This window comes from Myotis davidii, unplaced genomic scaffold, assembly GCF_000327345.1.
Source record: "Myotis davidii unplaced genomic scaffold, ASM32734v1 scaffold1203, whole genome shotgun sequence".
NCBI lineage: Eukaryota > Metazoa > Chordata > Mammalia > Chiroptera > Vespertilionidae > Myotis > Myotis davidii.
Window position 1 is genome coordinate 788,892 of NW_006294353.1, and position 13,479 is coordinate 802,370.

Genomic DNA, 13,479 nt, shown 5'->3' on the forward strand with positions numbered 1-13,479 from the left:
AAAGCATGTGCTCTGTTGCACACCTTGTTCATTTCACATTGTAACTGGGAACTTGAGATCCCTTGAGTGGGCTGTACCGTAAGTCATCAGCCAGCCCTGCCTGGTTGAATTTGCATTGTTGATGATTTTGCTGTTAAAGATATTTATGTTGTCACATATTCCATATACTTCTAGGATGCTTTTCCTAGGAGTGCAGTTGTCAGGGCCGAGGATTCCTTCACTGGCCATCTCTGTAGATATGGCTGACTTGGAGGGGCTTTAGCAGTGGAGAGTCAGCAGGTCCTACGCCCGCATTTGAACAGTCTCCAGGGGCTTCCCACTGCAGAAGCGAGGCAGCCTCTGCCGCCCTCATCCTGCTTCCCTTTGCTCCACTGGAATGGACATCCCCACACCCCTTGGAGTTCCCTGGCCCTTCCACCAGGCCTCTGTATTGGATCTTTGAATTTACTCGAGACTGGTGGACACGGGGCATGTCTGAGATAACATGGTCACATTCCTGCCTCTTTTTCTGATTGCCACCTGCTTGTTCTTCAGGGCCATCCTAAGTGGTACCTCCACTGGGGTCTTCTCCACCCATGCAGCATCAGTCTGGTCTCCCCATACCCCCCGGGACTCCACCAGCACCCATGCTGTCTCTTCGTGCCTTTCATCCCAGTTCATTTGTGTTTAGATGTCTCCTGTCTCCTGCCCACCCCCAGCCATAGGTCCCTGGAGAGCTCTTTTCGTCAGGGACCCAGCCCCTCTCCCGGTGCCTGGCCTCTCTTAGGCCATCAGTAAATATTTGCTGAAGGGACTTAATGAGAGATTGAGCCAAGTCACCCATCTGAGATGCACACATTCACAGTGGGTGTGTGCAGGGTGCCACCCCGAGCACAGATGTCCAGGGGCTCAGCCCAGGCTGTGACCTGTTGTATCAGCATGGCTCCTTTTCACCAGTCTCAAGTAAATTCACACAACCCTTCCCTAGGAATTACAAAATGACTTAGACCGGGAAACAAGCAGTTTACAAGAGCTGGAAGCTCAGAAACAGGATGCCCAGGACCGCCTGGATGAAATGGACCAGCAGAAGGCCAAACTCCGAGACATGCTGAGTGACGTCAGGCAGAAGTGCCAGGATGAGACTCAGATGGTGAGTCCCGCTAGAGTCCAGCATGGGGAGGGAGCTTCCCAAGGGCTTCTCCAAGCTCACAATGACCTTGAAACACAATGTGAAGAACCCTGCTGGTTTGATAGAGTAGTTGGACATATCATTTGGAAAAATGTTTACACATTTGGGATTTGACCTCAGTCTCACCTGCCAAGTTGAGGAGAGATCAGCGTTGATCCCCAGGAACCTACTTGTTGTTCCTTGATCCCCTGGCCCGCGCCTGACAGCATGGGAGTCCAGCACACCTCTCTCCTTCCTCTGCTATCTTAACTGCTTCTTACAACCAGGGAGGTCCTAGCCTCAGCAGATTATAAAACCCTCTTAGGCCTCATATGGGGACATTCAACCACTAGGACAGATTGCCTGTGTTTGTTCGAGCTTGAGCTTGAGTTCCTCTTTATCCCAACATGACTTTCTGTTAGTCACATGGGTGAGCATGTCTGCCTTGTTGTTTCTGTCTTTGTTTTGGGTGTAGAGGGCCCTGAGGAAGTCAGGTGTCCGGCCTCCCTGGCTTAGCTTGTTCAAAAACCGTGAACTAAGAATTCTCCCTTTGGAGCCATATTTCATCTTATTTCAGATTTCCTCATTGAAGACCCAGATCCAGTCGCAGGAATCTGACCTGAAGTCCCAGGAGGACGACCTGAACCGGGCCAAATCGGAACTGAACCGGCTGCAGCAGGAAGAGACCCAGCTGGAGCAGAGCATTCAGGCTGGAAAGGTTCAACTGGAAACCATTATCAAGTCTCTGAAGTCCACACAAGATGAAATCAACCAGGTATCTCCCTGGGAGCAGCCCCTACCAAGGCCTCGGGTTTTCTGCCAAGCAGAGCAGCTGCCTTGAGCTGTTTGAGGGCGGGGCCAAGTGTCTGCCCGAGGCCTCTTGTTCCCTTCGCTCTCACTCACCTCACTAACGTCCTGCCACCTGGAGGTTAATGGTTGAGAACCCCTGGTGTGTGTTCTAGCATCAGGCTGACTTTGGTCTCACTCTTTTCCCTCCCCTGCCTGAGTGCATCTCATTTTCAGGAGTGGGCAGGGGCAGAATGAAGGGCATTAAGTTAATGGCTCACTGGGAGAGAGCCTTGGGTTCAGGAAATGATCTCATCAGCCTGGTTCTCCCATAAGCATGAGTGTGGGAGACCTGTCCAGTGCCTCTCTGTTCCCATGCAATTTGAAAACTATTACATGGAGGAAGCCCCAACCTATAATGAGCATTGTTGAATGCAGCGCCCTGTTGAGGCCTTCAGGCTTCCTGGGCAGCCCCTCCCTGTCCTGCTCTGATGTGAAGGCCATGTGGCCTACAGCGCTGCTTACCAGCAGAGGGAGAGCGCTTTCCCTGCCCACTGTGTGTGACAGCCACAGCACTCCCTGCTGGCCCTTGGGTCTCCCTCGTACAGAATGGGGGTTATGTGTGCCCTCAGCAGTATTGAAATGGCTATTTGTGCTTCCTTCCTATCTTGCTTTTTCTTTGTAAATTCTCACCTGAGGACATTTTTTCCATTGCTTCCTCAAAGAGAAAGGGAGGGAGGGAGGGGGGGGAGAGAAAGAAACATTGATATGAGAGACACATGGATTGGTGGCCTCCTGCATGTGTCCTGACCAGGGGCGGGAGTGAACCCACAACCCAGGTACATGCCCTTGACCGGGAATTGAACCCAAGACCCTTTGGTGTGCAGGCTGGCACTCTAATTATTGAGCAACACCAGCCAGGGGCTGTGCTTCCTTTCTTAATTAAATAGAGTTTTTGTTCTCTGACAGTTTACAGACAAAAATTTATCACAAACATGTACTGGGGAGGATTTAATAACTAAATTGTGTTTTGTTAACATCTGTAGGATTATATTAAATATTTTTAGAATTTGTAAAATCTTCATAGGAGCCAGGATATAAGAGTATGTTATTAATAATAATGATAATAACAGTAACTGCTGTTTATTAATGCCCACCCTGCCAGACTCTGTCTTACTTATGATTTCCAATGGTTCACTTTGGAGAAGAGGGAACAGAGAGGTTAGGTCACCAGCCTGAGGTCATGCCGTGTGTACAAGACATTTAAAGTAAATGCCTGGGTCTGTCTGACCTCATAGGCTGTCTTCCTTTCCTGGGCCTCACACGTCTTCTCCAGGACAAGGAGGAACAAGTGGGTAATAAAAACCCTATAAAAGAGAGTATTACTTTGAACAGATTGTGAATCTGGGTTTTGTCTAATTTCAGTTTGTTTAGAATTGACAGATGGTTTTTTGAACTCATGCCTTTCTCAGGAGCTGGGGATACAGAGAGGTCTTCTGGGGCCATGAGAAGGACCTTGTCTTGGTTTATGAGGGTTCTCACTTCTTGTAAATATGGTGACAGGGGTCACCTACTCCTTATAGATGGGTAATTTAGTTACCCACACGAGTTGCTTGGGGTTGTATGAAAAACATGTCTCACTTGAGAATTTTTCCCTAAATGCCACTTGATGCAAGTGATGTCTTTGTTGTGCAGGCAAGAAGCAAACTTGCCCAGCTGCACGAAAGCCAGCAGGAAGCCCACAGGAGCCTGGAGCAGTACGACAAGGTGCTCGATGGGGCCCATGGCGCCAGCCTGACCAACTTAGCTGACCTGAGCGAGGGTGTCTCCCTGACAGAGAGGGGCGGTTTTGGAACCATGGTAAAGGTGGAATAAATATATTCTGGTCTTGGGATCAGGTCCCACATTGGGATCTGAGAATGCCCCTCCCACTCGGTCCAGCACTTGCCAGCTTTGTTCTATCCAAGTGCAGGGCGTTTCTCATTTTCACTGCTGCTTTGAGAGTCCCCACCAGCCCCGCAGCCCAGCGTATGTGGCCATGCTTCATCCAGGGCAAAGCAATGGAATAGGCCTGACCCCTTTGTAAAACCACTTTTTAAAAGACTTCCATCTCCGTGGGCCAATCACCCAAATATGGAAGGCTTCCCAAACTTAACCAAACTTGGATCAGGCTCCTAAATTGTGAAACCCACATCCTGCTGATGGAGGGACTGAGGAAATGTGTTTGTCTGTTTCCACAAGGAGCACCTTGAAAATCAAATGTATTGATAAAGAGAAAGAAAATAGCCCTCTTGGGACATTGCTGCCTCACCTACGAATTGGCCTCTGTTCTGAAATTTTGCTTACATTTGAAACCTGGCACATGAGTCCAAACCTCATGAACCTGGGGGCCCTGATCAAGGCCCGAGGGGCCGTTGAGCTCTTAGGTTGCTGTGGTCTCTCAGGCTTCTGGCATCCAGCAGGTGCTACTTTTTCCTTAGATTGTCACGCCCCCCTGTTCCCACCAGTCTGCCTTTGTGGCCCTGAGCCCTGGTGTGTGCTGTTTCCAATTTAGTCTGGCTGGGGAGAGTGTCTCTGTGCTCTTGAGGGTGCCAGTGGGACGTGGTTGGTCTTGATGGGTTTGTTGTGCTTTGTTCCCAAAGCCTTTAGCAGATCACCTTGCACTTCATCTCTCTCCAGGGCTCCCCTTCCAAGCCCTCCTTCTGCTCCCAGCTTTGTTTGCTTCCTGGATTCCTTTCCTCCTTGTAATTGGACAGCCTTTCTCGCTCTCAAGACTCGGTTCTTTATGTTCATTCCTTGACATGTTTCTTTTCTCAGTAGCCAAGTACTCAGTCCCAAGAATTTATGAGGAAGCTGAGCTTCCTTCCCCACATTGCTTAGAATATGCTGGTGGCGTTCTCATCTGTCTCCTCTCTCTGGCCATCATTGCCTCCCTCAGCCATTCAGACTCCTCTCTCTTGTGGAATTGTAAATAGGCGACATATCTGCTCTTGGGCCCATCGTCAGCTTGAATGTAGACGATGAACGTTCATTCTTCATGAAGTGCATGGGACAGAGTTTCCTGCTTGGGGTCTGGCTCCCTCAGTGTGTATTTCAGCTTCACAACCCTGCTCTTACTTTCCCCCTCCTCGTCACTAGTCCCCTCCCATGGCTTTCGGCTTGTCTGATTCTGTGCTAGTTCAGGGAACACCTTGCTCTTAAACTGTTTGGCAGGGTTTGATAAAATTGGTTTCCTTGGATAAAAGTTGGCAGTGAAGTGGCAATTTGCAAGTGGCCAGTGATTCCTCCTTCCCCGTTGCCCACAGATTTTTTTTTTAACCTTTCTTTATTTTTGTTCTTCTAAGTGGAGCAGCGTTTACATGAGAGTCAGTTCATCTTGGAATGTTGATGTCAGTTATGTTACATAGAAACTTGCAACTGATACCTGAAAGAAAAACTATTTATCTTGTACAAATACAGTTTTTAAAGCATATTTTTGGTTTGTTTCCATTTCTTAATAAACACTTTGAAGAGGGCTTTTTATTTACTCCTGAACATTTCAAGACTGCTCCAAAGGAGAGGGAACTCTTAGTTCTCTTCGAGAGGGGTGAAAGTGAGGGGTTTAGTCCTAAGGTTAGTATAACCACAGAGCTGCATCTAGAACTTTCTAAAAGCCTAGGCACTACTACTAAAATTACTAAGTTTAGTGTTAAGCTCACACTGTGTTACTTTGTCCAAGAGACACAGGATTCTTAAAGTCATGGTTATGTCTTTTCTCTCATTGGATGATGAGTATGTTGACCTCTTGCCCTTGATGTCAATATCCAACCCATCTGTCCAGTAGAGAGTAGGTTATAAGTCAGCCCTAATTTAAACCTTGCTGAGAACTCACCCTGAAAGGCTGGATTGTCTGTCATATCCAGCCCCAGTGACACACAGGAGCCCGTGTTACTGACACTCCACAGCTGATTATTAAAGAGGAATTTTGTTAGCTGGTTGTTCAACTTTGATAACTTGAAATCGGCCACAATGTCTTTACACCACAGGAATTGGCAGAATCTGCCCATCAGGCCTTTTTTTCCAGAAAGCTGGTTCACCAGTACACCACTGCCCAGTCCCATTTAAAGGGAAGGAATGTCACAGAAACCCCTTTGATGTCCTTTCATAGGTGTCATTTCTGTTTCCTATGAAGTACAAAACTTGAGACTGGTCACTGAACTTATGTTTGAAGGTATTTTAACCTTTGCCAAGGGACGTATCATTCATACCATGCTGGTCTGCTGCACTTGTATTTCCCAAGTTGGCAGATGGCTCATTTCTCGTGGATGGAAAAGATTATGGTATCTCTGTACCAGGGGAAATCTAGTTTTCTGCTCTGAATCTGTGAAATGGAACCCAAACCCCCCAGTGGTTACCCTAACCACATGAGTCTTGCTAAGGTTTTCTGAGGCTTTTCCTTTGAAGGGGAGGGAGCAAGGGCTGCCTCAGGGAAATAATTGCCCCTGAGAGAGAGTGGAGACCTGACTTTCAGTTTAGGGTACTCATGGTTGGAGCTTCCAGAATCAGTCTTTTATCTGACATTGTCCACTGGTATTTGGCAGTCTTTCAAATGACGATGGAAAACATTTTTAAAAAGCAAATCAAAACAAATCCAATCAACTTGTAAATTGGTGCCAATTAAAAATGAAAGAAACGTTTTCTTAAGTCCTGGCTTCATCTGTGTTGTGATCCCTCCTGATCCTTCTGGAGTAGGTACCTTGCCCGTGGTATAGTTCGAGAGGCTCATTTCCCCCTGGCCTCCTGGCCTCCTTAGCTTAGGACTCCATCCTATTTTCTGTGTCTGAGAGCCCCACTGGGTGCTCCTTGGGTACCCGTCTTGTGGTCATTAGCACCACAATGTCCCTACAGAACTGCGCTCTGCCATGCCACCAGTCGCCCGGCGCTGGCAGACCTCTGTACTTACTTGCCTAAGAACCTGCTGTGGTTTCCCCATCTTGGGAAGGTTTCCCCACCCTGGCTGGAGGCTCCAGATAATCTCTCCCAGGTAAGAACAATTGCTTCATATTCATCAGAGGCCAGGGGTGTTGGCTTGTTTTTTCCAAAGCCCAAGGCTTCCTGTTAGCCCGGTGCCTCTGAGACCCATCCTGCCCAGGTGGACCGGCTCATGTGGTAGGAAGCCTTGTCAGGAATCTTCCTTTGGCACCTTTGATGTCATTTCCCAGTAACCACTGTTTGTATTTTGACCAAAACTCCAGCTCTTTTATTTGGTTTTGGTCAATTGGAAGAATGGATTCATGTGCCAGCCCCACAGATGCTGGCACATTGACCAGAGTCAGGGAGGATGTTGTGCTTTTAAATATCACAGTGAAACTTGCATGTTTTCACTGAGGATGTGTCTTTATTAACCAAAACACTCAGTATTTTTAAGCCAAATGCATTGTTCCTTTGCATACTGCAAACTCCACCTCCCCTCTTTATAGGCTGTTCCCACTATAAAAATGTACTCTTCAAAAGCAAACCTTTTTTTTCCTTTTGATTTAAATATGCGTGTTTGTTTCTAGAAATAAGCACTTAAAAAAAATGCAAAGTAGTGTATATGCTCTAGTAGTTCTAACTGCATTAGCGCTCACTTCCTCCCAGGATGCAAATAGCCAGCATGTATGTTTCTTGGTGTGGAAACAGCATGTTTTAAAGTGCCCACAAGCTCTGAAATAAAGATGACTGAGGGAGGTCACACCTTTGAAGAGTCCTGCGCCGCAGTTGGTGGCTTGTCATATTTTTTAAGATTTCAAAAAAATGTGACTTTTTTCTGCCTCAATGATTTTTAAAAAAATTCTAATTGTGGTAAAATACACATAACAAAAATTTACCATCTTAACCATTTTCAAGTGGGCAGGTCAGTGCCATTAATTACATTCACATTGTTGTGTAGCCATCACTACCATCCATCTCCAGAACTTTTTCATTTTCCCTAACTGAATCTCTTTCCCATTAAACACTAACTTCCCATTCCCCCACCCTGAGCCCCTGGCACCCACCATTCTACTTTCTGTCTCCATGAATCTGACTACTATACGGTCCACCTATAAGTGGAATCATATATGTCCTTTTGTGACTGGCTTATTTCACTCAGCATATATACTCAGGGTTCATCCATGTTGTGGCATGTGTCAGAATTTCCTTCCTTTTTAAAGCTGCATAATGTTCTGTTGCATGTATATATACCACATTTTGTTTATTCACTCATCCATCCATGGATGTTTGGGCTGCTTCCACTCAGTGATTTTTAAATAAACCTATTTTAGAAGAGTGTTAGGCTTACAGAACAATTGCCAAGGTGGTACAGAGAGTTCCCAAACACCCCACACCCATGTTCCCCTATTAAAATCTTTATATGGCACATTTGTCACAACTAATGAACCACTGTTGACACAGTATTATTAACTAAAGTCCATCTTCAATGATTTTTTTAAAAGTTATTCTCTTTAGGGTCATAGCACTTAAAGGAAAAATGATGAGTTAGGTATGGAATTCTATACTTTGATTTAAATCTGAAATAATAAAGTCCCTGTCCTGTCTCTTCACAAAATTTTAGGATGATCCTTTCAAAAATAAAGCCTTGTTATTTAGCAACAATGCCCAAGAATTGCATCCGGATCCTTTCCAGGCAGAAGACCCCTTCAAATCTGACCCGTTTAAAGGAGCCGATCCCTTCAAAGGTATTTCATTTGGCTCCCACTCTCTCTGAAAGGCTGTTTAGTTTGTGCCATTGAGGGTTGTTCAGTGACTATAATAGGTGGGAGATACCACCCCCTGAAATGGAGGAGGAAAGGAATTCTCTGAGCCTCACGGGCCTTTTGAGTTTTCACCTTACCCAGTTAACTGAGGAGCTGAGGCCTTGGGGTGTGGTGGGAAGAGCTCATGGCTTGCTCGGCCCCTAGACACTTCGCACTTCAGTTTCCATCCACCAGTGGGTGGCACATACTTCCTCACTGCACTGGATGGATTGGTAAGATAATCAGATACAGTAACGATTATGAAACTTGCGAATGACAGATCCCCACATAAATCTAGGGACTCAACTGGTGGGTTTACCAGAGCTACATGTGAGTCAAAAATAACTAAGAATTTCTAGAAACAAGATTTCCTATGTTTCTCCATTTTTATTTTTTTTCATAACAGTATTTCCAGGAAATACTGTACATTTCTGTACATTTCCGAGAAAGATACCGAGGAAGGGAGTGGCAGTGGGGGCCTTTCCAGTTGCAGATTTGGAGTGAAGCACCTTGGGCAGCTCCTGAGGCTCAGATGTACTGAGCTCAGCATGGCTCCAGGGTGGGCTACGTGGTTGAGGACTGGGGCAGCCCGAGCCCCCTGTTCTAATAGCCAAGGGATGTGAGGGGGAGATGAGATGCAGGAGTGGCACGTGGCGAAGGAGAAGAGTGAATCCTGGCTTGTACATTTCCTCGGACTCTGGCCTGGGTTGAGCAGCCAGAATACCTTCCATTTCATCTTATGTCCCAGCCACGAAAAACTGCCTCAGCCAGTGGCCTTCCTGCTCTCCACTTTGATAATGCCAGGGTCATTTGTACTGTGAAGCTGAACGTTTCTCTCTCCTCTAATCTAGGTGACCCGTTCCAGAATGACCCCTTTGCAGAACAGCAGATAGCTTCCACAGGTAAAAGCCTTTGTTAAAAGACACGTTTCGTGTACTCGTCCTCGGAAGTCTGGTTCCTAGCGCAAGCTGAAGGCAATGTAAAACACCGTCCAGTCTCCTCCACCAGGTCCCCCGCCCAGGGCCGCAGGGAGGGTCATTTCTGCAGGAAACGGGCAGTAACGTCCCTCCCTTTCACAGTCCGGTGCCCTTGTTGCCAGTCTCCCAACAGAACTAGAAAAGGAGCTCCCGGCAGCTCGGTGATTGTTGCCCACAGCAACTCAGTCACTTGTGCCTGCTTATGTCCCTGTGGCAGCTTCAGGGGTGCTGTGCAGTACATGCACCTGGCAGGACTTCTGTCCATCCATTCCAAGAGCGGCGGCAGTGTACATTGGGAAGGGCAACCGTTTGCACGAAAGCCTGGTGTCTTGTTCCTTCCTGGTGATGGTGGCTGTCCTCCTTCTCTAGTCACCATGCCGCACCCCACATTTGAGGTCAATGAACACACTGTGGTTGTGGTATTGGGATCACTTTGCCTATATTTTTTCTTTTATTTTTTTACTGAGGTAAAATTCACATAACATAATAATTTTAAAGGGAACAAGTCACTGGCATTTAGTACATTTCCAGTGTTCTGCCACTACCATCTCTATTTAGTTCAGAATATTCCCATTACCCCAAAAGGAGATCCCATCCCCATTAGTAGTCATCTCCCCTTTTTCTCTCCCCCAGGCCTTGGCAACCACTAATCTGCTTTTCCGTTTCTATGGATTTGCCCACATTGTTTATTATTTTTAAAATAGACTTTTATTGAGAGGTATAATTTATACACAACAGAATTCACCAATTTTAAATATGTAATAAGATGAGGTGTTTTTTTTTAATTGATATTTAGAGAGAGGAAGGGAGAGAAGGAGAGGAACATTGATGTGAGAGAGAAACATCGGTCAGTTGCCTCCTGTACCCTGGGTATGTGCCCTGACTGGAAATCGAACTGCCACCTTTTGGTGTTCAGGACAAGGCTCCAACCAAGTGAGCCACACTGGCCAGGGTGAGATGAGGTTTGACAAATGAGTACAGTTGTGTGGGATAATGAACATTTCCATCATCCTGAAAGGTTCCCTTGTGCCACCCACCCCCAAACCCCTAGGTCTCTGGCAACCACTGACCTGTTCTCTCTCACTATGGTTTTTACCTTTTCTAGAATTTCACCTAAATGGCATCAGTCAATTATGTGCTCTTTCATATTTAGCTTCTTTCACTAAACATGTTTATTCATGATGCATTCTTTTCCAAAACACTTTGTAGATCCTTTTGGAGGAGATCCTTTCAAAGAAAGTGACCCATTCCGTGGCTCTGCTCCCGATGACTTCTTTAAGAAACATACAAAGAATGACCCGTTTTCCTCAGACCCATTCACGAAAAACCCTTCCTTACCTTCAAAGGTGAGTGCTGTGGGAAGGGGGAGTACCTGTGTGTGCATTGTGCCTGTGAAGGCAGCCTGCCCTTGTCTTCCCTAGGATTGAGCCAGGACTCGTCCTTTGAACTGTGCTCACTAAGCCTGACGATTGTGGGCAGTGTGAGGCCAGGTGGTTCTCTGGCAGCCGGTCATGGGCCAGGGCTCATTCCTGGATCGGGGAGTGTCTGTGCCTGTGGGTCCTTGTGAGGATTGTCCTGTGAAGCAGGGCATCACATCCCAGTGGTCCAGGGAGCCCAAGTCAGGAGGCAGCTGTGTCCTGAACAGCTGTCATTCCTCTGTCCCTTTACTTCAGCTCAGGCCCGTCTTCTGGGTTCTCTGCTCTGTCTCTGCCCCAACAAAGACAAAACAAAAAAACCACACCACACACTTCCATACACCACCCTGGCCTCCACATGACCACCCTTGCTGTCTTCCTAGAGCAAAGCACTGATAGTGCCATTGGAGTCAGACTGCCTCCGTGGGTCCCAGTCACGGCAGGAGGAAGCCCAGACCAGCCTGGCTGCACTTAGTGTGTGAGGCAAACATGACCCCCGCCCCCCAACATCTAGCAAACCATGTGTTTTGTACAACATTAGGCCCAAAAGTGTTTTGTGAATGAATAATTTTTGTGGCTATGTGAGGGTTTGTAGCCTCACTTAGTATTCTAGGTTGCATCTCTGTCCCCACTTACACATTCCTTGGTTTTCTTCTTCCCATGGACCTGTGTGTGCATCATCAAACCCAGAGTTCCTTGAGGGGAGGGGTTCATTGTAACATTTCTGTCTATCGGACCTGTCATGGAATAGTCTTTTTTTTTTTTTTTTTTGGTTTTGACGATCTGTCCTCTTAATTAAAAAAATAATGTTTTTATTGATTTGAGAGAGAGAGGAAGGGAGAGGAATAGAGAGATAGAAATATCGATGAGAAAGAAACATCATCCATTGGCTGCCTCCTGCACAGCATTTACTGGGGATCAATCCTGCAACCCAGGCATGTACCCTGACCAGGAATTGAACCAGTGACCTCTTGGGTTCATGGGTTGACACTCAACCACACCGGCTGGGCTGTCCTCTTATTTTTTCTTTTTTTAAATATATTTTTATTGATTTCAGAGAGGAAGGAAGAGGGAGAGAGAGATAGAAACATCAGTGATGAGAATCATTGATCGGCTGCCTCCTGCACACCCCCTACGGGGGATTGAGCCTGCAACTCAGGCATGTGCCCTTGACCGGAATCGAACCTGTGACTCCTCAGTCTGCAGGCCAACATTCTGCCCGTTGAGCCAAACCGGCTAGGGCATGTCCTCTTATTCTTCATCAATTTGTTATCTTTTCCACAAGTGGCTTTGTTAGTTTTCTCTTCTGTTTGTTTTCTGTTTCACTGATTTTTGCTCTTTATTATTTCCTTCCTCTTATTTATTTTGGGTTAGTACGTTGCTTTTCTATTTCTAAACATCTTAATATCTAACCTTAGGCCATTGATTTTAGACCTTCTTTTCTAATGTGTTTAAAGCTACACATTTCATCTAAACACTGCTTTAGCTTGCTTTCCACACATTTTGGAAGGCAGCTATGCTCACCACTATACCACCAACACCACCCACACATTTGGATGTGTGTCTTCATTGTTATTCAGTTTGAGATATTTTCTAGTTTCCCTTGTGATTTCTCTGAACCATGTGTTATTTAAAATGCATTGTTTTGTTTCCAGATACTTGTTTTTTCCTTTAGGTATTGTATAATATTGATTTCTAATTAATATCTATTGTTATTAGAGAACATATTTGTATGTTTTTATTAAGACTCTGAAATTTATTGCAACTTGTTTTATGGTCTGTGTTGGTGAACATATCACGTAGGAAGAATGTCTGCAGTTATTAGGTGTCATGGTCTGTAAATGCCGGTTAGGTCAGAGTTGGTTGTGTTCAGGTCACCTATGTCTTCGCTGTGTTTGTTTTCTGATTCTTCCCACTGCTGAGAGTGGGGTGTTAAAGCTGCAATTATTGTGGAATTGTTTATATCCCCCTTAATTCTGTCAAGTTTTGCTTCAAATATTTTGAAACTTTATCAAGTGCCTGTCCTATCTAATAAAGATGGAATATGCAAATTGACCGTCACACCATCACAAAAGATGGCGGAACCCATAGATACAAGATGGTGGCGCCCAGTCCCCTCAGCCCCGCCAGAGTCCCCCAGTCCTTTTAGCCCCAGAGGGGTGGCAGACCCTCAGGTGGGTCCGGCCACTCCTGGCTCCTGCCGCCGGAGTCCCACAGTCCTTTCAGCCCAGCGGGGGGGGAGGGGGGAGCGGGAGGATGGCAGGCTCACGGTGCCAGCGGACCCACCCTCAGCCCCCCAGCCACCCAGGGCCAGCCCAAGGCACAGGCAAGCCTCAGATAGCGGCTGCCCAGCCACCCAGGGCCGCCCAAAGCTCAGGTAACCAGGGCCGGACGAGGCT

The 13,479-nt window shown here is 46.5% G+C and overlaps 1 protein-coding gene across 4 annotated transcripts in view; it reads left to right on the forward strand.

The window, feature by feature from the left end:
• The window catches only part of EPS15L1 (epidermal growth factor receptor pathway substrate 15-like 1), a 106,965-nt gene that overhangs the window by 63,146 nt on the left and 30,340 nt on the right, over positions 1–13,479 (forward strand). For 3 of the 4 annotated variants that reach the window (XR_001514692.1, XM_015567011.1, XM_006768446.2), the window contains exons 14-19: positions 968–1,129; positions 1,725–1,922; positions 3,629–3,793; positions 8,508–8,631; positions 9,540–9,590; positions 10,875–11,011. Coding sequence is in view for 3 of the 4 variants with exons in the window: in XM_015567011.1 (XP_015422497.1) it covers positions 968–1,129; positions 1,725–1,922; positions 3,629–3,793; positions 8,508–8,631; positions 9,540–9,590; positions 10,875–11,011 (837 nt within the window). In the remaining variant the exon portion in view is untranslated. The remainder of the gene's footprint in view (positions 1–967; positions 1,130–1,724; positions 1,923–3,628; positions 3,794–8,507; positions 8,632–9,539; positions 9,591–10,874; positions 11,012–13,479) is intronic. The other variant, XM_015567012.1, reaches the window with a different exon arrangement.